Source organism: Phragmites australis, chromosome 1 (assembly GCF_958298935.1).
Source record: "Phragmites australis chromosome 1, lpPhrAust1.1, whole genome shotgun sequence".
NCBI lineage: Eukaryota > Viridiplantae > Streptophyta > Magnoliopsida > Poales > Poaceae > Phragmites > Phragmites australis.
Genome location: NC_084921.1, coordinates 37,438,785 through 37,466,720, shown reverse-complemented (window position 1 = coordinate 37,466,720; position 27,936 = coordinate 37,438,785). Strand labels below are relative to the sequence as shown.

The 27,936-nt window shown below is 45.7% G+C and overlaps 2 protein-coding genes, 1 non-coding gene and 1 pseudogene across 3 annotated transcripts; 1 reads left to right on the top strand and 3 right to left on the bottom strand.

Annotated features, from left to right (window-relative positions):
• Nucleotides 1–4,571: 4,571 nt before the first annotated feature.
• Nucleotides 4,572–7,293, bottom strand: LOC133884543 (lipid phosphate phosphatase 2-like; annotated as a pseudogene).
• On the bottom strand, nucleotides 7,037–7,181 carry LOC133891253 (U4 spliceosomal RNA). Its single transcript, XR_009904164.1, has one exon. It is a non-coding gene; the product is annotated as a U4 spliceosomal RNA (small nuclear RNA).
• Nucleotides 7,279–25,612, top strand: LOC133917541 (high mobility group B protein 14-like). The gene is made up of 5 exons (XM_062361425.1): nucleotides 7,279–7,695; nucleotides 23,895–23,952; nucleotides 24,024–24,068; nucleotides 25,109–25,189; nucleotides 25,302–25,612. The coding sequence occupies exons 1-5, from the start codon at nucleotides 7,541–7,543 to the stop codon at nucleotides 25,344–25,346; spliced, it is 384 nt and encodes a 127-aa protein (XP_062217409.1). The 5' UTR covers nucleotides 7,279–7,540; the 3' UTR covers nucleotides 25,347–25,612.
• Nucleotides 25,613–25,758: 146 nt separating this feature from the next.
• LOC133917529 (GDSL esterase/lipase At4g10955-like) lies at nucleotides 25,759–27,128 on the bottom strand. Its single transcript, XM_062361416.1, has 2 exons — nucleotides 26,876–27,128; nucleotides 25,759–26,785 (listed from the first exon to the last, which is right to left on the bottom strand). Exons 1-2 carry the CDS (start codon nucleotides 27,013–27,015, stop codon nucleotides 25,798–25,800), a joined length of 1,128 nt encoding a protein of 375 aa, XP_062217400.1. The 5' UTR covers nucleotides 27,016–27,128; the 3' UTR covers nucleotides 25,759–25,797.
• Between the last annotated feature and the right edge of the window lie 808 nt (nucleotides 27,129–27,936).

The following is a 27,936-nucleotide window of genomic DNA, read 5'->3' as shown; positions in this document are numbered from 1 at the left end:
TTTATTAAGAATTATTACATGGACCGGCCCCAATAATTCTAACAATCCCCTATCAGATCTCAAAGTCCTATAGCGAATTGCTAGTTTCACACTGTTGTTTGATATACTAGTATTTCAGTGGAGATTGTTAAAGAGCATCTACCTAAAATATTAAGCTACACTCATTCACAACTTGAACAATGGACTATGCCTTGAATTACAAGTTTTGTGCAATCAAGTTTTACTTAAAGTCATAACTGATACTTGGCTGCCAGTAGGCTACTTCACGGGTGGAGCAAATAAGTCCTACTCTATGGTCTTTTCATGAGTTTACTAGAGATCACCCAAATTTCATAGATTGCGACTAACAGTCAGACTCATATAGGTGTATTCTTTCAAGAATGCCCTATAAGTCGGCATCTTCGCTACTTAAAGCCAACAGAACACATTAAGGCAATAACCAACCTACCTTACAGGTCTATGAGAATATTGCATCTTCACTCGAGTGGGTCAAACAACAAAGATACTCTCCTCCAGTTAGACCAATAGCTTGTTCTTTCCAGTCCTAATTTATGGGATCTCTGATCACATAGGTTGGGTTACCACTATGGTATAACTCACATAGGTCTCATACCCATCTCCTTCGATGCATTATCTATCACACTCTGTGATAGTCCCTTTGTAAAGGGATCTGTTATATTCTTAGCTGTTTGGATATAACCCAAGGTTATTACTTCAAAGTTTTTTAATTTTCTGACATACTTCAATCGTCTCTTTACGCCTTGAGGACTTGTCATTATCCTTATAACTGTTTACTTTGATAATAATCGCCTGATATAACAGTTCATAAGGATAGTCGGTACTGATTTTTTAACCACAGGTAAGTCCATCAATAACTCACGCATCCATTTTGCCTCAACAGCGGCTGTGTCTAATGCAGTGAGTTCTGCTTCCATAGTTGACCTCGTCAAGATGGTCTGTTTGCAAGACCTCCATGACACAGCAGCACCATCTAGAGTGAATACATATTCACTTGTGGTGTAGATCTCATCAGCATCAAATAACCAGTTTAAATCACTACAACTCTCCGGTACCAATGGGTACCCAGAATAGTGAAGACCATAACTTATAGTACCAAGCAAATAGCGCATGACTCACAATAATATGAGATTATCTCAGTTGGTTCCTGCCACTTTTCTTGTTCTTTCGAAGTATCACACTGAGATCATAAGGTGTTAGAGAAGATTTGTTATCCTGGTAGCCAAGGTGGCTCAAGACCTTCTCAAAATAATGAGATTGTGTAAGAGTAATCTCATTCTCTCATTTGATTAACTTGATGTCTAAGATTACATCAGTCTTACTCGGATATTTCGTATCAAAGCTTTGAGATAAGAAAGACTTGACCTCATTAACCACGTCAAGGTTTGTCCTAAATATTAGTATGTCATCAACATAGAAGCACAATATAACTCTCTCACCCCCACCATGGCAATAGCACACACATTTATCTGCCTCATTGACTGAAAAGCCTATAGATGTTAAAGTTCTATTGAACTTCCCGTACCATTATTTAGGAGCTTATTTAAGGCTATACAAGGACTTAACAAGTTACACACCATGTCTTCTTGACCTTTTACTACAAACCCATCAGGTTGTTTCATATAATTTTTTTGTCCAACTCTCCATTAAGGAAAGCTATCTTAACGTCCATCTGATGAACGATGAGACCATATGAGGTAGCCAAGGAAAGTAGCACTCAGATAGTAGTCAATCTCACAACAGGTGAATAAGTGTCAAAGAAGTTTTCACCTTTCTTTTGGGTATAACTCTTGGCCACAAGTCGAGCCTTATACTTTTTAATAGTACCATCGGGTCTAAGCTTCTTCTTGAACACCCACTTGCAACCCACATGTTTGTAACCATATGGTCATTATGTGACCTCCCAAGTCCCATTTGCGTGGATGGAATCCATTTCACTCCGAACAGCCTCCTTCCAGTAGTATGCATCTGGAGATGCAAATACTTCTGAAATAGACTTAGGAGCATCATTCACAAGGTACACAGTGAAATTATCACCAAAAGACTTTGTAGTCCTTTGTCTCTTACTCCTCCTAGTAGCATCATTGTCATTCTTCTCAGAATCTTGCTCATGTGTTTGTTCAATAAACTCTATATGTAGAGTAGGTTCAGAAATTATCTCAGAAGATAGTCTAAACATACTATGTAAATCTTTCATAGGAAATATGTGTTAAAAAACGTTGCATCATGAGACTCCATCATTGTATCGCCATGTACGTCAGGTACCTCAGATTTAACCACTAAAAACATATAAGCAATGCTCCGATCAGCATATCCCACAAATACACAATTTACTGTTTTAGATCTGAGCTTGCGCTTTTTAGTTATTGGTACATTGACTTTCCCCAAACATCCCCAAATGCACAAATAAGAAAGTTATGACTTTCTCTCTTTCCATTCTTCAAATGGGGTTTTCTCCTTATCCTTGAGAAAAACTCTATTCAATACATAACATGAAGTAAATAGGACCTCCCCCCACCATGTTTTAGATAAATCCGCAATGTCTAACATGGCATTAACCAAGTTAGTCAATGTGCGGTTCTTTCTTTCGACAACTCTGTTTGATTGGGGTGAATAGGGAGGAGTTCTCTCATGAATAATCCAATGTTTCTCACAGAATAAGTCAAAATCACTAGAGAAATACTCTCCACCATGATCCGACTTCATTCTTTTGATATTTCTCTCTAGTTGATTCTCAACTTCCGCCTCATAGATTTTAAAGTGGCCTAGATTCTCATCTTTCGTTTTCAACAAATAAAGATAGCAATATCTAGTCACATTATTAATCAAAATCATAAAATATCTTTTTCCACCCTTCGTTAGCACACCATTTATTTCACATAGATATGAATGAATGAGTTCTAGAGATACCAAATTTCTCTCATCGGCTGCCTTGTGGAGCTTACAAGGTTATTTTGATTGCACATAACTATAACATTTAGAACCTTTGACCATAGAAAAATTTGGAATTAAACTCATGCTGAAAAGTAAAGTCGTAGAACCAAAATTCAAATAACATAACCGCAAATGCCAAACACTAGCATCATCATTAACATTGCCACAAATATGGTTCACAAACATATTGCTGAAATCAGAAAGGGAAAAACAGAACAGACTTCCGCACTCATAGCATTTGTCAATAAATTTTCCATACTTTGACACTACTACGTTATTGAACTCTAACACCACCTTAAACCTGTGTCGAAAGGAGCTGCTAACTAGATTTTTATTCATTATAGGGACATACTGCATGTTCCTCAGCTACACGATCTTTTTCAAAATAAACTTCAGATCTACCATGCCAAAACTATGAATAGAAGCATGTGACACATTCCCCATTAGGACGAAAGAATCATAGACGACCTGATAAGAAGAGAATATTGAGATATCAGCATATACATGAACATTGGCCCTTGTATCAATCCACCAATTAGTAGATTAAAATACTAAAAACACTGAAGGTAAATTTTCATATCTGCAGCTCCATTTCTAGCTTCACCAATGGTCACCACATTAGCAGTCTTTGAGTTCTGCTTTTGTGGAGCCTTTCTTCCCTTATGGTCTGGAAAATCCTTGACAAAATGTCAAATCTCACCGCACACAAAGCAAGACAGTTTTATTGTGTTCATCTTTTTTTTTCTTGAAGGTGGTAGTTTTGTTTGGCTTATTATCTTTCCCGTGATTCTTGTTGTGGAAGGGATTTTGCACCATATTAGCGCTAGTCTGTCGCTCGCCTCCTTTTAGACTCACATCCTTAACCCGAGCTTTCTCCTCAACATCAAGAGACATAATCAAACTCTCAACAGTAATCTATTGTCTCTTATGCTTTAGAACAGTGACAAAGTTTCTCCACGAAGGAGGTAACTTGACAACGATACCTCCAGCCACAAACTTGTCGGGTACATTGATCTTGAGGAGTTCGAGTTCCTTCATGATGCACTGAACCTCATGAGCTACTCGACTACAGAGTTATTTTCAACCATCTTGTAGTCATGATACTGCTCCATGATATACAGTTCACTTCATATATCTGATGCACCAAATTTAGCATTCAGTGTATCCCACAGCTCCTTCGCGCTTTGTATGTGCATGCACACATCACAAAGACGGTCACCAAGAATGCTAAGAATATATCCTACAAAGAGTGTATTGGCATCCGTGAATGTCTTTTCCGACTCAGCAGTAATAATTTCTTCCGGCTTGCCATTAGCCATCCAGTAGACATTCATAACCGTCAGTCACAGAGTGACATTGACCTGTCATCTCTTAAAGTGCATACCAGAAAACTCGTCTGGCCTCAATGCATCGACAAAACTAGACATTGATTAACCTAAGTGACTACAATAAGGTTTTTGGATTGCTGAAAAATAAAGCACATTCAGGTTTAATTTAATCGATAAATAGTTTATGAAGTACAATATATAAAAGATTAGGAAGATAAGTCGGGGTGTAGAATTTGAGCAGTTATGTGAAACACTTTAAAAAATCTTATTTATCGTCTTCCAATATAAAATCTAAAGAACGAGGGTATCAAAGACCTGCTGTGTAGCACTGCGTTTGGCTCTCGCGCTCCCGCCAGGTGAGTGCGCGTGAGGCCAGAACCCTGCCATCAGGTAGATGGTTAGGGGATGTGTTTGATTTGACTTCTTTTGACAGCGTGTCGACAGGGAAAACAATGTTGTATAGCAGGAAAAGGGCAGAGCGCAAGACCCAGCATGTTTGCAAAGTTTAGTTGGATCTCCGGTTCTAGCCAGTTTCTTCTTTGCTACTAGCAATAGATGAGCTGCATAGGTACAGGCAAGGAAAAAAAGGCCGTACCTTTTTCATCTGAAGGAGGTGGAAAGAATTGCAGGAAGCAAACAGAGGCAACCACCATCCTGTATGAACATGACAGTCTCATCAGCACCAACGATAGAGTTTCAGAGTAGTGATCAAAACGGGTCGAGGCCTCTAAGGGAAGGCATATGTACAGGTTAAAGAAACGCTATGAAGCACCTACCGAGTACGCCGCCGGTGTAGACATCCTGCCAATGGTGCCAGTAGTCGTCCACGCGCGAGATCGCAATCATCGAGGCGAGGAGCAGAGGCGTAAAGACGACGCAGTGCTTGGCTCGAACACGGCGATCTTCCCGGCCAGGTACCAGGACTGGAACCCCAAGCCGGCGTATGACCCTGCGCACAGAAACAAGAACGGGTTGATTAACCGTTGTCGACTGTTACTACTCCAGGTTTGTGATGGCAGCTCAAGTTTGGTGGTTAATCGATTGATGCGTGATTGAGACTCACATGAAGTGTGGCCACTGGGGAAGCTCTTGTGGCCTTCCTTGATCACGCATCGCCGTGGCATATAACTCCTGCGGTGATGTTGTCGAACACCTTGACATCAAAGGAATTACTTTAAGGTATGTTTGGTTGATTGAATAAACTGATACATATAAGTTGATATGGAATCTGAGCACATCCTGATGTTTGATTTGTTAAATCGTATCATTACATTCGAGATAAGATGATTCATATTTTTAGAATATATCAAGAAAATATTGTACCGAGCCGTACAGCAAATCGGTCAAACGATCCGTACAAGTTCTATTAACTCCGCTAATTACTTGCAGTTAGTGATAATTAATCACTATCCTTTATTATTAAGGATTTTTAGTTAAGCATTAGTTATAATTAGATGTTATTAACCCTAACTAATTATTATTATGATTATTTAGTGATGATTATTGAAAACTTAAGTTATAATTAACTAAAATCAGTAATGATTAGTACTAATTAGCATAATTTATTGATAATAACAAATATAAAAATTATTATTTCTATAAAATAATTAAGTTATACATGGATATAATACATGACTTTTAAGCAACTAAATATATTCTCGTATATCCAATACATCCAACCGAACACATTCTCGTATTATCCAATACATATAATCAAACAACTTATTCGTATCACCTCATTCAGAATCATCCCGTCTATCCAGAACGATCCTATTCTATTTAACTTCGTTTAACTAGCAAAACACACCCTAAGTTTGGGTGCAATATTGTGAATAAAGTACGAAGCAGGGATTTAAATTTCGCTAAAATTTCATGAATTTTAGAAATTTCAGAGTTGAACAAAATATCTGATTTCAAAATTCTCTTTCATTGGTATGTGGAACTACAAAACTGAGGATGAAAATGACCAAAATTTCATGAACTTTAGTCTTTTCGCTAGTGAAAAAAAAATTATGAAACAAAATTGAAATCCCTTGTTCGAAATCCAATTAGAGAGGTGAAAATTCGTCAGGAATCAAGGTGAGATTTATTACCGCTTTTCCATCAGGGAAGCAGCGCCAGAAGAAGTTTGGATGGGGACTGCCGACAGCGTCCTTGATCGCGTCGGTCAGGACCCCGGTTATCAGCACAGAGAACAGGATACCTGCTTGTCAACCACATTGTAATGATAATGTACATTGGATCAGAAACAAATTGAAAGGATGAAGTGATACCGAAGAACTAAGAAATGAAGTTACCTAGCATGGCATGGTGCAAATCGTACGAGTTCCTCCTCCTGATGTAAACGATGGTGAAGATGATCATGGGCCCAATGGCAGCAATGATCTGCGCATTATCCAGGGCAAATAACTCGATTAGATCACACCAAATAATGTTCGTAGATACTTGATTTTCACACGGGGTCTGAGCAAAAAAATTCCGAAACTATATACCTACTGAACAATGCTGCTGGCTGTCGCTTGCTTCTTCTCCATCCTGGATAGATCTATTTTGGGCATCGTTTTTTTAAAAGGACTCTAATTACAGCTAGTCAAGAAACAAGATCCGAGAATGTGCTTTCACGATGTTTTCGTAAGGAGTCGAATAACAGATTTGGCTCTGAAGCCTACCATGCCAAAAGCCGTTCGAATTCGATGTTACTCGAACCTTACCCGGCGATTGGAGTATTTTAACATTTCGTGATTCGAGAATTGTAGGGCTTTCCCTCCGAAAAGGAGCCCTTCCAGAAATTCTCAGTGGCCCTTGAGGGCCAAAGAGGGGGTTTGGAAATAGTTTTCAACCAGCAATTGACGCGCCTCGGTATTACCTCACTAGCTGCGTCATTGCCCCAAGCGCAAAGATGGTTTTGCACTGTCCCCTGACCCGACTTCTTATCCCCCAATCCCTCCCTCGCCCCTTCCTCCGCAGCCGAGGTGGTACAATTGCACAAACCATCATCAATAAAGCAACCCATCTTGTAGTATCGCGGACCATTTGGGCTTTTTCCTCGTGACACGGCTGGCCGGCCCACCAGAAATCGAGAGCTCACTCATCTTCCCGAGCCGAGGCTCTCCTCGGCTTCCCGTGCGTTGCTCCGCCTCGTGGCCCTCGTCTTCCTCGCCCCCCCTGGCCGCAATCCTACTCGCCGGCTGCTTGCCGCCTCCTCTCCTCGAGCCCGGGTGAACCCTGACAACTACGCACAGAGAAGGAGGGTTTAACGGATGAAGACGAGGTCGCAGACGGGCCCGAAGCCCCTCAAGACGGTGGCGCTGGCGCCCAGGCCGAGCAGCCCCAAGCGGAGGCTGAGGCCGAAGCCAAGCGGGAAGGGCGACCCGCGCGCCCCCAAGAAGCCCCCCACCGCCTTCTTCTATTTCCTGTACGCGCTGCTTCTCTATCTCCGTCTCTTCTCCTCTGTGTTTGTCTGCTGCCGATTTCGTATCTGCTGCCGACTGTGACTGCGCCGGCCCCGGCTAACCAGTTGGTTGCCGGGTCAGGGATTTCTTGAAATCTGAATATTTCAGCAGCTCTTAGTAAGTTCTTTTGCTCAAGTAGCTAGCGTTGACGTTATATCTCACTCGGATGCGCATTTGTTCGTTAGTCGGTGGATGAGTCGCTGTTGTAGCTCAGTAGCTTGTGCAAGCAGGTTTCGACCTAGGTTTATGTAATTTGTAATGCAATTGCTTGCTTTGATTTCGAGATGTTTGGAGGTTAGGTTACATGAAGGTATCCTTTGGAGGGGTATGCATTTTTCCTAGTTCTTTGTCAGAATTCTTCTCTTTGTCCTTTAACACCCCGGGTACCAAAATAAGTCCGGAAGATCACTTAGAACAACTTACAGATCTGCCGAAAATTAAAGGAAAATTTCGGCAGTACCTCCTCTGAAAGTGGAGGTATAACAGGCAACAACAATCCAGACAGAACAGATATAGAATATCACACTAACAATATAAAGATCCTAACAAACGAGATCCAAGCCTCGACCATACAATTTAACCATCACAGACTCACTATATACATTACAGGGCAAAAGATAATATCTAACAAAACATCAAGTTTAGCTCAAGAGAGAAGGTGAACGTGCAGGCGATGTGTAGCTATCCATCCCGCAAGCGATTGACACCTCAAAAAGAACCTGGAAAGAAAGCACGGGTGAGATTAAAAAATCTCAGCAAGTGAATTGTATTTTAAAAAGCTATTTAGCCATAGTTGAATAAACAAACATTTCTAAATAGAAACTATTAATGAAACAGACTGCCAACATCAGGAGAAACAACTATGACTAAGCCAGTCCAACGGTAACATTAACCATTTAACATTCGGTTGGTATAAGCCTTCACAGCCGCATATATATATACAAGCCAACTAAAGAAAATAAGATCTTGATGCGAATAACTCATTGAATTTCATAATACATAACCATGCACATAACATGCTCTCCTCACCCTTACCCCTCATCGGGTAACGTAAGGGTGTGCACCGTACCCCTCCTTGGGTAACATACGGTGCTGTACCGGTACGGTCGCGGCCAGAAGACGATGACAAACTTTCAATGCATGAGATATATATGTATGACGTGCTTCAAGCATAACCAACAACATAACTCCTGGAATATGCTTGAGACTTCAAAAAAACATTGCATAATACAATAATGAACAACTGCAGAATGGCATATCGTGCTTACTGCACTTCGTAAATCAATAATCGAGTAAACTTCTGGAAAGTAAACAACATAGTAACCAGCTCATAATCAATTATTCAGGTTAGATGAATGCATTGTAATTAAAAGAATGTAGACAACCCAATAATAGGTTAAAGCGTAGTCATTCGCTACATTCACTTGCCTTCACCGACGATGAAGTCGGGCACTAGTCGTGACGTGAGGTGGCACCACCTGAACAAACACACCATTAGCACAACGACACCGCAACGACGAAGTAAAAGAAGACGCACGCTAATACGCCAAAACCCAGCGTTCGACAACCGAAGGCTTCAAAAAGACATCTACCAACTAGCTTGCTAGACGCTGAGTAAGACCCCCCCCCTCTAGCTCAGACAAAGAGCGAAGAATAAGCCACAACGTACGGCTAAATCTCGCCGGACACCGACCCCAGATAGCCAAAAGCACCTAAACCACTTACCCAAAAAGAACAACGCCCACGCCATCGGTACGCCTATAACATGAACTACAACTTCCATTATAGACATACGCTAGCGACCAACACTGATTAGGCCTCAAATTTAAATGACGCGCTACTCACTAACTGGGCCAACAATACACTTAACCGACAACGCGGACGACTAAACTCAATCACCTACAAGCATCTAAGGACTACGGAGGAGTCACATTTGGAGCGGAACCGCAAACCGGCGAGGAAAAACCAGCGAACCCGCGGACGGCCTCCTCCTCCCTCCTCCTCCTCCTCCTCCTTCTTCTTCTTCTTCTTCTTCTTCTTCTTCTTCTTCTTCTCTTCTTCTTTTCTTCTTTTCCTCTCCTTTCCTTCCTTCTTTTCTTCTCTGGCCGACTGGCCAGCCGGCCCCCCTCCCTGCTTCTTCCTCCCCACCACGCCCCCCTGCTCCCCTCCCTCCCCACCACCGACCGGCCGCGCTCCGGCCAGCAGCCGACGGCTGGGCGCGGCGGGAGGCAGCGGTGCACGGCGACCGGGGGGGGGGGGGGGGGGGCTCGGGATGGCTGCAGCGGCGGCGGCTGCCCAGGAAGCGTGGGCGTGGCGAGTGCGGGTGGGAGCCGATCCCACCGAACCTTATCCCCTTCTTTTTTTTGTTTTAACCAACGGTCTAAATTTATTGGGTTCATCACGAGTTCACTAAGCGCCCAAACGCAACAGTAGATAGCAGAACGGATTCGTCTTGACGTGATCTACGCATCCACGGTCTCCGATCGTCCAACCGAGCAAAGGTTTAGGAAGTCACATTATTATTATTATTATTATCGGGTATTACATTCTTCCCTCCTTAAAAGGATTCGTTCCCGAATCTACCTGCTCCGATTCTACGATAAGAAAGGGCAACAAAACATAAACGATGATAAGCAACAATACTCACCAGCTTCGAAGAGCTCGGGATACTTCTTTCGTACTTGATCCTCAAGTTTGTTGGAAATACTCACGCGAGATGGAGATGCAAGGCAGAAAACTAGTTAGTAGAACACTGGTAGGAAGAGAAACACACAAGAGCTCTTGCGGCAACACACACACAACTATGCCTTTTCTCTTTTTTATTCTCCTTAATAAAACAGATTACACATACTCGTATATAAAGACACACTGGTGACAGGTCGTTCCTTGCGACGTGCTCAACTAGCCGCAAAAACCGGATCACAACTGCTTAACCCATACGCTGACTACATGCATGACTCTTAACTAACGCGGCCAGCCACATCGCCCATCTCTCCAGGAGTGCAGGCCACGCACATCTCCATGGCCGGACCGCTTCCTCCTCCTGGATATGCTCCACGACTTGGCCAAACTCCTGGCCGCAATTTCCTGCATGGCTGAACTCCATGAACACCTGCATGCACTCGTCTCCTGGCTGGCTGGCAATCAGCTCACTACTCTCTTCTGATTTGCCCACAAGCCATGCATCACGCACTCTTCACATGGACTAGCCTATTACATGCCAAACCGACACATACACAAAGCTAAACATACTGCTAATGCAAAATCAACAAGATTAATCTAACATTCACCCCCTAATCTTGTTGTCATTATTTTGATCACATCCTTGCTGTGGATCAGAGTAGCGCAGGCTCGTAGTTGGCGTCTGCCATGATAAGATGCGCCTCTTCCTTCTTCTTCAACTCATTGCACTTGTTCTCCCAAGAGTAATGTCCATACTCTTGGCAGTTGTAGCAGCGCACCTTTGCCTTGTCAAAGGTGCGGCTCTTCTTGCTACGGGATGGAGCACCACCAGCTGAGGCACCGGAGGTGAGAAGCAGGCGCTCCTCCATCTTGTCGTCGCGCTTCTGTATCCTTTCCTCGTATGCTTTGAGGCAGCCAATCGCCTCATCGAACGGCATGTCGTCCAAGTTGGAGAACTGCTCGATCGCAGCGATTACCTGCAAAAACTTGTCGGGCACCGAGTCAAGCAGCTTCTTCACGAGCTCGCCATCCTCCATGGTTGCACCGAGGTCACTCAACTTGTTCGCTAGGCCGCTGATTTTGCCCGCGAACTCGTCGATGGACTCGGTGTCCTTCATGTGCAGGTCCTTGAAATCACTCTTCAAGGTCTGCACTCGCGCCTTCTTCACTCGATCAACGCCAAGGTACCTCGTCGCCAGGCTCTCCCAAGCCTCCTTGGCAGTCTTCTTCTTCACGATCTGCTGCAGCACATCGTCAGGGACAGCCCCGAAGAGACACACTCGTGCAAGCTTGTCCTTCTTCGTATCCACGGCCTCCCCGGCCGCGGGCTCGATGGCGTCCCACAGACCTTGCGCATCCATGTTGGCCTCCATCTTGATCGCCCAAGTGGAGTAGTTGGTGGCGGTGAGCATCGGGTACAAGAGTGACACGTCGCCCTCCTTCACCGCGTGCGCCGGGATGATCGACATCTCCTTGAACTGCAAATACTTGGGCATAAACCGACTCTAGATACCAAATGTTGGAAATACTCACGCGAGATGGAGATGCAAGGCAGAAAACTAGTTAGTAGAACACTGGTAGGAAGAGAAACACACAAGAGCTCTTGCGGCAACACACACACAACTATGCCTTTTCCCTTTTTTATTCTCCTTAATAAAACAGATTACACATACTCGTATATAAAGACACACACTGGTGACAGGTCGTTCCTTGCGACGTGCTCAACTAGCCGCAAGAACCGGATCACAACTGCTTAACCCATACGCTGACTACATGCATGACTCTTAACTAACGCGGCCAGCCACATCGCCCATCTCTCTAGGAGTGCAGGCCACGCACATCTCCATGGCCGGACCGCTTCCTCCTCCTGGATATGCTCCACGACTTGGCCAAACTCCTGGCCGCAATTTCCTGCATGGCTGAACTCCATGAACACCTGCATGCACTCGTCTCCTGGCTGGCTGGTAATCAGCTCCCCGCGAGATGGAGATGCAAGGCAGAAAACTAGTTAGTAGAACACTGGTAGGAAGAGAAACACACAAGAGCTCTTGCGGCAACACACACAACTATGCCTTTTCTCTTTTTTATTCTCCTTAATAAAACAGATTACACATACTCGTATATAAAGACACACACTGGTGACAGGTTGTTCCTTACGACGTGTTCAACTAGCTGCAAAAACCGGATCACAACTGCTTAACCCATACGCTGACTACATGCATGACTCTTAACTAACGCGGCCAGCCACATCGCCTATCTCTCCAGGAGTGCAGGCCACGCACATCTCCATGGCCGGACCGCTTCCTCCTCCTGGATATGCTCCACGACTTGGCCAAACTCCTGGCCGCAATTTCCTGCATGGCTGAACTCCATGAACACCTGCATGCACTCGTCTCCTGGCTGGCTGGCAATCAGCTCACTACTCTCTTCTGATTTGCCCACAAGCCATGCATCATGCACTCTTCACATGGACTAGCCTATTACATGCCAAACCGACACATACACAAAGCTAAACATACTGCTAATGCAAAATCAACAAGATTAATCTAACAAAGTTCCCATGTTGCCTCACGTTCAGTCTGATTTGACCAAAGGACCTTCACATACTTGATGGTCCTCCTCCGCATGACTCGCTCAGATGAGTCCAAGATGCACACCGGATGATACTCCACGGTGAGATCCTGTTCCACCGTGATGGACTCCAAATCGATCTTATGCTCAGGGTCGCGGAGATACTTCCGTAGCATAGAAACATGGAATACATTATGCACTCCCCTCATTGAGTCCGGCAACTCCAGACGATAGGCCAAACTACCCAATGTTACACAGTACGGGGATACGAATACGGGGATATGGATACGGGGACAATATTTTCCAAAAACAGCAATACGGGGATACGGTAAACCCCAAATACAAAATTACAACCATAGTCGAATATTGTGCATTACATAATAATATCAATATATCATAGAAATATAAGATAAAGAAACATGCTAAGCTCTTCAAGAACTGATAAGAACTCAATCTTCCCCTCTTAATATCTCCTCAAATTCTGGCTCATCAAGTGTCAGATCAGCACATTCTAAAAAGCCAACACCAACAAAGCTCTCGGTGCCATCTCCCCCAACATCCCACATTCGGCTTGACCCACTTTGATAATCATTGGACTTCCTTTAAAGAAGACGCAAGTTGTTATGCACAAACATCAAATCCTCAGCTCTCTTAGGAGTGAGCTTATTCCTCTTCATGCTATGTATAAAAGCATATGTGCTCCAATTCCTCTCACAGCAAGAGGAAGATGTTAGCTGCCAAGTAGCTTCAAGGCTAAATCTTTCAACACTGGGGTGTGAACTCCATAAGTGCCCCACCATTGCTTTGTCTCAAAATGAGTTCTATCCTCAACTGAATCAGGGTCATCAAAGGCACCCAAAAATAGTGAGAAATCAGCAAATTGTGTCTTGATTTTCCTTAAGTCATCCGGATCCGGAAAGAACTTTCTAAAACATTTGTTCCTCTCAGTATTAATTTCAACATCATTATTTGGGCTGACACGACCAGATACTTCATTAAGCCAAGCTGGACTATAGTATCTATCATCACCACAATAACAAAAAGAATCATCAAGATTGTGCAATTCAAAACATTTAAATGATAATGTAACGTTGATATTTTGTTACCTTGGATTTAGTGAGTGTGCGAAACACTGGAGAGGAGTATTACTCTTGCCCCACCTAGATAGTAAAATGCTTTGAACAACATCAAAAAAGACACTTGTACCACCATCCACAATTCCCTCCTTCCGATAGATACAAGCTCTCACCTAAGATATATAATAAAAAAATCAGCAAGCATAGGACAACAAAATCAGCAAACATAGATAACTAAATGTCAAAATCAGCACATCACCTTCTCTATCATGGAGTCCCACATCTCATAGACCAAATGGAGACATGGCTTGTCCGTGTCAGCTGCCCGTAGCATTGAATAAATAGGATTGGTGAAATCAACAATGTATTGAACTTGATCCCACCATATATCATTGAGAATCTTTTCCTTCACCGCTTGAGCTTTGGTTGGATCGTCCTCCCTATAAGCCATCCACTTGTCACCAACAACCATGAGCACCAATGCTTCCTTGATAAGCAAGAACCTATTCAACATGACAATGACACTAGCAAATCTTGTTTCCGCAACTGCAAGAAACTTGAGTTTGGTAAACTCATTGAACATGGACAACCTCATGCCATGATTCATGATGTAATTCTTGATATAGGAGGCATCTTCTGAGATGTGTTTGATCCAAACAAGTTCTTTATTGTCGCCTTCATCGTCCTTTGGAGCACAAATATTCTTCAATGCAAGGTTGAGGGTGTGCACAACGCAAGGAGTCCAAAAGATGTTCTTGTACTTTGATTCAATCATCAATCCGACGGCTTTGCAATTTGCCGCATTGTCAGTGATCACTTGGACCACATTCTTTGATCCAACTTCCTCTATCACCTCCTTCAACCTATCGAAGATATATTCCTTGCTTTTCACCTATCAAGAGTTCAAGACAGGAAGACCATAAAGTACCAAAAAAAGATCAAAAAGACAAGCTCAAATTGATTTTGTACCTCTCCTTCGGAGTCAATTGATTTTAGAAAAATTGGAGCACCCTCTGTCACAGCTATAAAATTTAAAATTGGGCGTCTTTGTGGATCAGTCCACCCATCAGCTGCAATAGTCACTCCTTTGAAGGGCCACGTGGATTTGATAGGTTGAAGCATCCTCTCAACATGCCCCTTCTCTTTTTGGAGAAGAGTTGTCTTCAATGCATTATATCCCGGAGGCACATAACCACCCATTTTGTTGTTTGCAACAAAATTGTAAGACGCCCGATAATTGGGGTTCCTTGGCACATTGAAAGGAAGCCCTGCAAAATAAAGTACTAGCATGCTTCAAACGAAATGAGAAATGCAAAATACAAGTACAACATAATTAATTGCAATTCTGCAAACCTGCAGTGTAGAACAATCTTGCAATATGACCATCGGCAATGTGTCGGGTTTCAGCATTAAAACTTTCTGAAATCTCTGATTGCTTCCCTTTTCTTTTCTTTGATGATAGTGGCAAGCCTGAATCTTCAAAAGGGGGTAAGCGAAGTAGCTTATTCCTAGGGGCACTAGTCGTTGCAACCTCTGTAGCTTCACGATCTTCCTTGCGAAGTTGCTCAAGGATAGGGTATGAAATCTTCTCACAAATCGCAACACCCGTATAATCTTGAATAGCTGCCCGGATAATCTTTTTCACAAAAATGACACCTAAATCTCGCATTGCCTCCACGGCCGGGTGTCACATATCTAGTAACATGAACCCACAATGGATATTTGGGGTTCCTGTACTCAGTTTCTTCATTTTCTGTTTCATGACTACCAACAGAGGATCGTGTTCCTGTTTCACTTCCGCTTCCACTTGATGCCATTACAATGCCTCAGTTTCTATTCATCAGTTCCAAAATTTCATTGCTTAAGATATTAAACTCATTGCTTAAGATATTAAACTTGTTGACTGCAGCATTAAGCAATTAATTGCAAATACCTATTTATAACACATGGCCAGTTAAGCGTGCTCAAATCAGAAAATTTATTGGTATTTGAAGGACCTGTCAATTTCTAGTCCTAGTAGAGGAAGATGGAGGGGGGCGCGCCTTACCTGCTGGCTGCTATACTGGATGAAGCCCGCGCGCGTACTGGACGAAGCACGTAGCAGCGGCAACGACAGGAGGGGAGGCGGCGCCGGCGGAGAGGAGGGGAGGCGGCGCCTTGGAGAGGAGGGGCGGCGCGCTTCAGCGTGTTCTGCCAGGTGAGGATGAGGGGCGGCGCCGACGGAGAGGAGGGGAGGCGGCGCCGGCGGAGAGAAGGGGAGGCGACGCCGGCGGAGAGGAGGAGGGGCGGCGGCGGATGGATGGCCTGTGTTCCGGCGGCGGAGAGCAGAAACTTCCAGCGGCTTGGTCGGTCTGTGCAGTGGCGGCGTAGAGGAGAAAGGTTAGTAGCATCCTCTCATACATGGGCCGGGCCGTATTTCGGGCCGTATCCCCCGCGTATCCCTTTAATTTCGTATTTTTTTAAAATAAAAAAAGGGATACGCAGGGATACGCGTATCCCCGTTCTGTATGCGTCCTGGACGGGGATACGGCGCCTCTCGTGCGTATCCGTGTAACAGAGAAACTACCAACACAAGTCACAACCGGAAACGGACCAATGTACTGCGGGCTGAGCTTCCCGATGGTACCAAAGCGAACAATACCCTTGGTTGGCGAAACCCTGAGAAGCATGAGATCCCTAACAGCAAACTCCAGATCACGACGCCTAATATTAGCATAGCTCTTCTGTCGGCTCTGCGCGGCCAACAGATTCTGGCGAATCTCCTGCACCTTTTCTGAGGTCTGCTGAACAAAGTCTGGACCAAGCAAAGATCTCTCACCCACCGCATTCCAACAAAGAGGAGAAACACTTTCGACCATATAAAGCCTCGAAAGGAGCCATCTTGATACTTGCTTGAAAGTTGTTATTATAAGCAAACTCAACCAAAGCTAGATGGTCCTCCCAACTGCCCTTTTAGGACAAAACGCAGGCACGCAACATATCCTCTAGTGTCTGGATTGTCCGCTCTGACTGACCGTCCGTCTGAGGGTGGAAAGCTGTGCTAAGAGTGAGCTTCGTGCCCAAAGCACTCTGCAAGCTCTGCCAAAAGGGAGACACAAACTTGGAGTCCCGATCCGAAACAATCGACTTCGGCACTCCATGCAATCTAACCACTTCCCTAATATACAAGGGAGCCAAATCCTGCGCAGAGTTAGTCGTGTTCATGGGAATAAAGTGCGCGGACTTGGTAAGCCTGTCCACAACAACCCATATAGCGTCTCGACCACGAGGAGAGCGAGGCAAGCCAATCACAAAGTCCATCGCGACACGCTCCCATTTCCACTCGGGAACTGGCAAAGGCTGCAACAAACCGGCAGGCCGCTTATGCTCGGCCTTCACCTGCTGGCACACACCACAAGAAGCAACATACTTAGCAATGTCAACCCTCATACGCTTCCACTAAAAGAGCTGCTTTAGATCACGGTACATCTTAATCTCACCCGGATGCACAGAGTATGGCGTCCGGTGAGCCTCATGAAGGATATCTGCCTTCACCTCGGACTTCTGGGGCACACAAAGACGGCCTCTGAAACGAACTACACCATCCTCGTCTAAACTGAACTCTCGGGACCAACCCTCTGAGATCCTCTTCCTTACACTAGAAAGGAGCCGATCATGCTGCTAAGCCTCACGAACACGCTCGGGTATGGCAGTCTGAATGATCATTTGTGTTTGCTCTTGCGCAACACCAGCGAAACAGAAAGATATATGCATCCGCTCAAACTCTGAGATCAAAGACATCACCGTACTAGGGACACATGTCCTGCTTAAAGCATCGGCCACCACATTAGCCTTGCCTGGATGGTACTGAATTGCCAGATCATAGTCTTTTATAAACTCTAGCTATCTACGTTCCCTCAAATTCAGCTCTCGCTGAGTGAAGATGTACTTGAGACTCTTATGATCGGTAAAGATGTCGCACGACTCTCATAAAGGTAGTGCCTCCAAGTTTTCAATGCAAAAACAACCGTAGCTAATTCAAGATCATGAGTGGGATAATTCTGCTGATGAGACTTCAACTGCCTGGAAGCATAAGCAATGACACGACCCTCCTGCATCAGCACACAACCTAAACCAATCCAGGAAGCATCTGTGTACACGGTGTAGCGCTTGCCACTCACGGGCAAAGAAAGAATAGGTGCATTAACCAACTTATTCTTCAACATCTGGAAGCATGCCTCACACTCATCAGTCCAAGTAAAAGGAACCCCCTTCTGAGTGAGCCTGGTCATTGGCTTAGCAATGATGGAGAAATCTTGCACGAAATGCCGATAATAGCCTGCAAGCCCAAGGAAACTCCTGACCTCAGTCACACTGATCGGCCTCCGCCATTTGACCACTGATGCAACATTCTTCGGGTCAACGATGATACCATTCTCATTGATAACATGCCCAAGGAAACCCACTTCAAATAACAAAAAGCACACTTCTTGAGTTTTGCATAAAACTTGTTCTTCTGAAGAGTATCCAATACCAAGCCAAGATGCACGGCATGCTCCTCCTTAGTCTTCGAATAGACAAGGATATCATCGATGAAAACCACCACGAAGACATCAAGGTACTCATGAAACATCCTGTTCATTGCCTCCATAAAAGCAGCAGGAGCATTCGTTAGTCCAAAGGACATAACTACAAACTCGAAATGTCCATACCTCGTGCTGAAAGCCGTCTTCTCAACTGATCCGCAACTGATGGTAACCTGACTGCAAATCAATTTTCGAGAATACCTTAGCACCTTTCAACTGATCAAAGAGAACATCAATGCAAGACATAAGATATTTGTTCTTAATGGTGACTTGATTAAGCGCCCGATAGTCCACACAAAACCTCTTGGTGCCATCCTTCTTTTCCACAAATAAGACCGGAGCAGCCTAAGGAGATGTGCTCGGCCTAACAAAGCCCTTAGCCAGGAGCTCATCTAGCTGCTTCTTTAACTCCACTTGCCCAACTGGAGCCATCCGATACGAGGTCTTATAGATCGGCCTCGTACTAGGGACTAGCTCAATGCGACACATAGCTTCCCGCTTAGGTGGCAATCCTGGAAGTTCACTGGGGAACATATCAGGGTATTGACAAACAACTGGGATATCCTTCAAGTGCACCTCTGCTTCTACACCATCAACCAACGACCAAAGAATCTCAGATTTTAGCATCTTACGATCTGGAAACATTCGGCATAGGAACGAGAGTGTGCTGGAGAGCACTCTCCTGAAAGATCACCTCTCGTCCAGACGGCGTCTGCAAGGTGATGGTCTTCCATGAACAATCGATCACTACCCGGTACTGAGATAGCCAGTCCATGCCAAGAATGACATCGAACGGCTCCAAGGGAATCACCACCAGATTCACAACGAACTCCTCATCAGCTAAGAATACAAGACAGCCTGGACAGACCTTGCAACTAGAGATAAGGCCACGTGGTGAGCTAACCACCACGGCCTGACCAATTTCCTGCAAAGGAAGACCAGCACAACCAGCAAAGCCCACAAAGACAAATGAGAAACTAGCGCCAGAGTCGAACAAAACACTAGCATCAACAGAATCAACTGAAATGATACATGTCACCACGTCACCACGGTCCACACCCCCAACTGCGGGCGCAGCGTAGACCCCAGGAGCAGCCTGTGACGAAGAAGTCCCCGCACCCGAACGTGTCGGTGCGGAACCCCACTGTGGTGGCACCGGGCCTGGTGGTGGGAAAAACTGGGGTACCCAATAAACCCCGTGTGGAGGTGTAGGGGCAGCTGACGGAGCTGAAGAAGGCGCTGACAGATACTGCAGGGTAGGAGGCGCAGCTAGCATCTGGACCGAGCCTCCAGAGCGCTGCCCTCCAGCTGAGGACGATGCGGGCTCCCAATGCAGCTTGGAGTTGGGGTTCTTCTTGCACACCACGTCCTTGTGGCTCTCCTGACCACACAAGGAGCACCTCCCACACCAAGTGCACTCGCTGCGATGATGCGGCCACCACAACGGAAGCAGATCATGCCCATGCTAGGCTTGGCAAAGGGGCGGGTCTGAGGCACACTCCCTCCTGGAGCACGCGACGGCCCAGAGCTGCCACGGTAGGGCTGGTAATGATGGCTTTTCCCCCTCCTCTGCATAGGGCCACTAGAATGGCCCTCTCTCTCCGCAGGGCCTCTGTACTGGTCTCCACTGGAAGTCTTACGAAGATCGTCGGTGTAGCTAAACTGCAACTCTACACCAAGTGCCTGCTCCACCATCGAACGAAAGTCAGTGATGGGAAAGGCACCAAGTGTGTGGCGAATGGCAGGGCGAAGCCCCTGCCGGAAGCGTCGAGCCTTCTCCGCCTCATCGTGTGCCACATGGGGCACGAACCGAACAATCTGGTTGAAGCCAACCTCATACTCTGTCACTGACCTCCTGTCCTGAGTGAACTGCTCCAACTTGATATGCATCTTGTCAAGGAAAGCGGCAGGATAGAACCGTCTCTCGTATTGGCGAGCAAACTCCTCCCAAGAAGGACTGCCCAATACCACGGACCTAGAAGCCAACACACTATCCCACCAGATCTGAGCCTCTCCCTTCAGCAGCTGAGTCACAAAGCGCACACTGTCCTGCATCCCCACCTCAAAAGCCTCAACTTGCTTCACCATATAGGTCAACCAATCCGCTGCCTGGATTGGACTGCCAGACCCATCGAAGCTGTCGAGCTTCAACCCGACCCAGTCTCGCAGCATCATCCCACTGCCACGCCTAGCGGCAGCAGTCCTGGGCGCCATAGCGGTGCGACCAGCACCCACAGCCTGACCCTGGCCCTGCCCAAGCGTCCTCATCACCACCTCCTGCATCTCTCTAATGGCAGCAACCAGGTCAACCTGACCTCCACCCTCTGGCACGGACGACTCGGCCACCGACCGCGCGTCGCCACCCCCTGGCGCCGCAGTGCGACCACGTCCTCCCCGCCCTCCACGACCAGATCGACGACCACGAACCTTCGGCGGCATCTACAAACCACAACCAAAAGCTCAGCATTCAACAACAACACTTAAGGAACAAATCAGCATACAGACGTATATAAACAGGCGCATGCGATGAAAATGCAACCAAAACCCATCCTACAGGTGCACGTGTGTCAGTTTTAGAGTTTAATTACCTAGGACCTAAAGCCTAGGCTTTGATACCAACTGTAACACCCTGGGGACCAAAACAAGCCCGGAAGGTCACTTAGACCAACCTACAGATCTGTCGAAAGTTAAAGGAAATTTTGGCAGCACTTCCCTTGAAAGTGGAGATATAACAGGCAACAACAATCCAAACAGAACAGATATAGAATATCACACTAGCAATATAAAGATCCTAGCAAACGAGGTTCAAGCCTCGACCATACAACTTAACCACCACAGATTCACTATATACATTACAGGGCAAAAGACAATATCTAACAAGACATCAAATTTAGCCCAAGAGAGAAGGTGAGCGCGCAGGCGACGTGTAACTACCCATCCCGCAAGCGATTGACACCTCAAAAAGAACCTGGAAAGAAAGCACGGGTGAGATTCAAAAATCTCAGCAAGTGAATTGTACTTTAAAAAGTTATTTAGCCACAGTTGAATAAGCAAACATTTCTAAATAGAAACTAGTAATGAAACAGACTGTCAACATCAGGAGAAACAACTATGACTAAGCCAGTCCAACGGTAACATTAACCATTTTAACATTCGGTTGTTATAAGCCTTCACAACCGCATATATATATATACAAGCCAACTAAAGGAAATAAGATCTTGATGCGAATAACTCATTGAATTTCATAAGAATACATAACCATGCACATGACATGCTCTCCTCACCCTTACCCCTCCTCGGGTAACGTAAGGGTGTGCACCGTACCCCTCCTCGGGTAACATACGGTGCTGTACCGGTATGGTCGTGACCAGAAGACGACAACAAACTTCCAATATATGAGATGTATATGTATGACGTGCTTCAAGCATAACCAACAACATAACTCCCGGAATATGCTTGAGACTTCAAAAAAATATTGCATAATACAATAATGAACAACTGCAGAATGGCATATCGTGCTTACTGCACTTTGTAAATCAATAATCGAGTAAACTTCTGAAAAAATAAATAACATAGTAACCAGCTCATAATCAATTATTCAGGTTAGATGAATGCATTGTAATTAAAAGAATGTAGGTAACCCAATAATAGGTTAAAGCGTAGTCATTCGCTACATTTACTTGCCTTCACCGACGATGAAGCCGGGCACTAGTCGTGACGTGAGGTGGCACCACCTGAACAAACACACCATTAGCACAACGACGCCGCAACGACGAAGTAAAAGAAGATGCACGCTAATACGCCAAAACCCAGCGTTCGACAACCGAAGACTTCAAAAAGACATCTACCAACTAGCTTGCTAGACGCCGAGTAAGACCTCCCCCCCCCCTCTAGCTCAGACAAAGAGCGAAGAATAAGCCACAACGTACGGCTAAACCTCGTCGGACACCGACCCCAAATAGCCAAAAACACCTAAACCACTTACTCAAAAAGAACAACGCCCACGCCATCGGTACGCCTATAACGTGAACTACAACTTCCATTATAGACATACACTAGCGACCAACACTGGTTAGGCCTCAAATTTAAATGATGCGCTACTCACTAACTGGGCCAACAATACACTTAACCGACAACGCGGACGACTAAACTCAATCACCTACAAGCATCTAAGGACTACGGAAGAGTCACCTTTGGAGTAGAACCGCAAACCGGCGAGAAAAAACCAGCGAACCCCCGGATGGCTTCCTCCTCCCTCCTCCTCCTTCTCCATCTTCTTCTTCTTTTCTTCTTTTCCTCTCCTTTCCTTCCTTCTTTTCTTCTCTGACCGACAGGCCAGCCGGCCCCCCTCCCTGCTTCTTCCTCCCCACCACGCTCCCCTTGCTCCCCTCCCTCCCCACCACCGACAGGCCGCGCTTCGGCCAGCAGCGGATGGCTGGGCGCGGTGGTGCGCGGCAACCGGGGGGGGGTGGGGAGCTAGGGATGGCTGCAGCGGCGGCGGCTGGAGGCAGTGGTGGCTGCCTAGGAAGCGTGGGCGTGGCGAGTGCGGGTGGGATCGGGTGGGAGCCGATCCCACCAAACCTTATCCCCTTTTTTTTTTTTAACCAACGGTCTAAATTTATTGGGTTTATCACGAATTCACTAAGCGCCCAAACGCAACAGTAGATAGCAGAACGGATTCGTCTTGACGAGATCTACGCATCCACGATCTCCGATCGTCCAACCGAGCAATGGTTTAGAAAGTCACATTATTATTATTATTATCGGGTATTACATTGTCCTCGGCTGGAGGATGGTTATTTTGCGATCCATATCTCAAGTTCAGAATTGAGATTGTAGAATAACGTCATTAGTGAAGTAATCCTACTGCACGGTGTGTGAAGGGCACCACCTCTCTTTCTCATTTGAAGGGCATCTTTGATTTGCCAAAGCGACCACTTGTTGTACCCAGTCCACAGTCCACAGTAGACTGCAAATGATCGATTACAGATGTAGCAAAAAGAAAATCGTATCTTTTGTTACTTCCCATACATTTGTTGGTTACAAATTTTTTAATCACTGCTGAGACTAATAACTTCAACAGTTACATTCTAGCTGCTTATATGAATGCTTTCTGCTGCGTCCAGTCGTCATCATTGAACATACTGCTTGCTTATCCTCGAGGTTTTTCACATATTCTTAGGTGTAATACAAACAAAGAAGTTCATTCTGTTGGTTCAGCATTTGTATTAAACAAATTTATATTGAAACTCTATGTTTGTTTTGAAGGGAAGATTTCCGGAAGACTTACAAGCAAGAAAATCCAAGTGCAAAAACAATGCGGGAAGTAAGTTTACGCTATTTAAATGTTGATGCTTCAAACCTCCTAGTCATGTAGTAATATATCTGACACTGCAGATAGGGAAGGCATGTGGCGAGAAATGGAAAACAATGACATTCGAGGTTGGTATTTCTCCCTTGCAGCCTTGTAGCTGTGTTTCATTTGGTACTTGTCCCCTCATGCTGCATACTGATGTAAATCTGAACACATGGAGTGGAGACATAGTTTGGCTTGTACTTTTTTATGAACTAGTTCAATTATAAACAATATGTGGGAATCAAATGGAAGCTCTATGAAGTGATTCATTAGGGTCATCCAGGTTAAAGAACATAAGCAATTGCCTTTGGCATCATTCTCTTCTTTATTATCTTTTTTCTAGACCATTCTCTTCTTTCTTGTCTACTATAACTAATCTTGGAAAATTTTAGAAATTTGAGATATGTGCCTAGTGGTAGAACTAAATCTATTTATTTATTAATTTCCTTGTTTAAATTTGGACTAGCTAGAGCATTTTCATGGTTGGGTTGCATTTTCATTGTTGGGTTTAGAGAGTAGCCCATTCCAGGCGCTAAAGGGATGCATTGACATGGGTTCTTCAACTGTTGATGTTTTGTGACCTATGTCCTCGAAATGGTTTTCTTTTGCACTGTAGCTAAAATCCATTTGGATCATGCATAATTGCATGTGTGCTATTATTTTTATTGGTCAGTAGGTATATAGTTTCTAAGTACTGTCTCGACTGACTATGTTACAGTATTTGAGCTCCCTCGTAAACAGCTTGTGTGCAGATGCAGTTACTTAACCTTGATTTTGTGCCAATGATCCATCCTAGCTATTATCTTTTCATGCATATCAACAAACTATAGAGAAAACAGAAACAGTAGCATTGCTATGGAACCTATCAGGATGAACTATGATTATTTCAGTCCATAAATATGACTACTCCTATATGGTTATGAAATTCCCCTTTTTACAACATAGCTATGCGGCAGTTCTGACTTGTGATTGACTTGTGTCAAACTATCTAAGAACATGATTTGATAGAGAAACTTGCAAAAAAGGGCTTCTAAATTTGCTTGTAAAGAATCAAAGTGCGTTCTGACAAGATGTAATTCGTCATATTTGTCTGATGTTAACAATTTCACTCTATTCATTTCACCAGGAAAGGGTGAAGTATTACGATATAGCTACTGAGAAGCGTGCAGAGTTTGAGAAGGCGGTGGTTGAATATAATAAGAAAAAGGTGTATATTGTACATGTTTTTCCTCTTAGTTGTCATTTCTGTCCACGTTTTCTTATGGAGGAAAGTATAATGCCCTTCCATGCCTTCATGCTCATTTTATTTTCCCATGCAGGACAGTGGAGAAATGTCAGAGGAATCAGATGTAGACTACAATTGAACATCAGGCTGTTCTAAATTTGATAAGGCGCTGATCTACGGAACCAGAGATTCTGGGTTCGATTCCCAGCGGAGTCGACCTTCCTTTTTGACAGCCTTCACGTGTTACCTTTTTCTGGGGGTGACTTCTTCGCCTGATGCAAATTACAATCCCAAAGCAACAAGCGCGAATTGTTTCTGCCAATCACCATCTTATATATTTAGCTAAATAAATCGTTCTTGACTTGTGATGAAGTTATAACTTATAAGCTTGCGATCTCATTTTCACCCAAAGAGGTAACGAAAAAACGTGTGTTCGCACTCGCACCGATAGGAGTAGTGCCCCTTGACACACAATTCACATTGAAAACGGTGACATTAACTCGGAGGCGCTCATCATCTCGCACCGTTCCATGAGAGCATCACACCACCTCACTGATACTATTCTCAAGTCTCAACTACTGCAGCCTCACCTATGGCGCGGCGTAGAGAGACCTGAGCTGGCGGTCGATGAGCTTGCTGTGGTTGAGCGCCACCTGCAGCTCGACGTCGTCCACCCACCACTGCTGCAGCCCGTGCGCGTCCAGGAACTTGGTCGGCCCCTTGGACACCAGCACCATCCTCGCAAGCCCCGTATTGCCCTTGCCGCCGTCCCCTCCACACGCCGCCCTGCCGCTCCCGCTGCTTCCTCTGGCAGTCACGGTCGCCGTCCCGCTCGCCGCGTCGGTGTAGTAGCAGCAGATGTAGTCGTTGGTGTTGATGTACAGGTGCGGCAACCACCTGCCCGTCCCCGCGCTCTCCAGCGACGCTTTCGCCTCGCTGCCGCCCGCATCAGCGGCCTGGCCGGAACCCACGTAGGGCAGCCACGCGCGCACGCGCCCCCACATCTCGCCGGCCGTCTCTGCGAATCCCCTGAGGCTCGTGGCCAACGACACGGATGGCGGGTTGAACACGTGACACTCCACGAACACGCCTTCCTTGGCCAGCGCCTTGCCCACCTGAAGCGCGAACCCGGCGCCCAGCGAGTGCCCGCCCACGCACACGTTGCCCGCGCCATGCCTGCGCGCCGCGGCTCGCAGCGCGGCCAGCGCGCCGGCAAAGCGTACGGAGCCCTTGAGGCTGTCCCAGGCCAGGAACCGGAGGTCGTCCTCGATGTCGCGCCGGAACGTGGGCGCCCTCAGCAGCGTGCCACGGAGCGCCACGACGGCGGCCGGCGCGCCCGTGGGGCGGAACGGGACGTAGCCATACAGCGCGGCCTGGCGGTCCCACTCGAGCACAGCGCCGTAGATGGAGCCGTCGCGCTCGTCGACGAGCACCTGGGCGAGCCTGTACATGAACGGCCGCCACCACTGCGGCGCGAGGCCCGTGCGCTCATCGCGCTTCTCCTGCCTGTCCAGCTCCAGCAGGTACACCCCCTGGATGAAGCACGCGATCACCATGCGCCGGTAGTTGGGGTCCTTCCTGCGTGCATAAAAAATTGCAATGCAATAGGCTGTTGTCTGCTTCACAGAAGCGAAGGTGAGTGCAATTAACCATCCATGCGCAACTGACCAGCTTGAGCGGAGGAGATCTCTCCAGCTGGGGGACGGCAGGTTGCGCGGGCCGTACACATGAAACTCGAACGGATTTGGCGTCGGTGCCGCCACCGCTGCGGCCTCGCTGGCCTTCTGGCTCGGCACCGCATTGGCCATTGTTCTCCGGTGAGGTCGTGGTCCGGCAGTGCTGTCTCCTCTGCTTTAATAGCACGCAGGGAATAGTTTGGAGGCGGGATGATATGCAGTCCAGCAAGAATTGTTTCGTTTCAAGTTGGAAAGAATCACAGAAAGCGCGATGGAGCTTTTTATCCTTGGGCTTCTTTACACCATCAGGTCCTATCCAAACAAGGGAATATGGAACCTGCTTCCTCCTCCTCTCGTTTGTACTTTATCAAATTAGTTTTACAACTTCCAGGTGATTAGAACTGAGACAACTTTGTGAGTCTACAACATTCGTCAACTGTTGGGCTTTACATATATTTACAGGGGGGGAAACATAACAGGAATAAGCCTGAAGAAACATCAACTGAAGGCCTAGCAAATAAGTAAATAATTCGAGTATCAAGATGCCATTGCCTAGATTTGTACACAACAATATTCTGCAGAACCATCTGTACATGCATAAATTTGACTTTACTGGATCACAAGGAACACTCGCAAAACATATTTCCAATATCAGTTGCATGATTGCATGAACTACTACAGCTGCTACTTGGAAAAAATGTGGGGACAAACACTAAGCTAGCTACATACACTAGCCAGCAGCCGGTAGGTCATCATTGGCTGAAGAGGCCTGTTTTTCAGCAATTAACTTCTCCAAGCGTTTCTTGAGGTAAGCTTGCCTGAGTTTCTCTCTGCGAGCAGCCTCCTGTTCTTGTCGTCGAGATCTCATTGTCGACGCCTTCTGCCTTGCCTCACTCACTTCCTCATGAACCTCCCTGCAGACATAACATGGTGCAAGTTAGTCAAAGGCCTGAGACACATTATTGTCTAAAGTGATAAGCAAATAGTAGTCAAGGTGTTCAAGCCGATAGTTCAATCATATATTGATATCACCTGCTAGGCTGGTAGCGATAA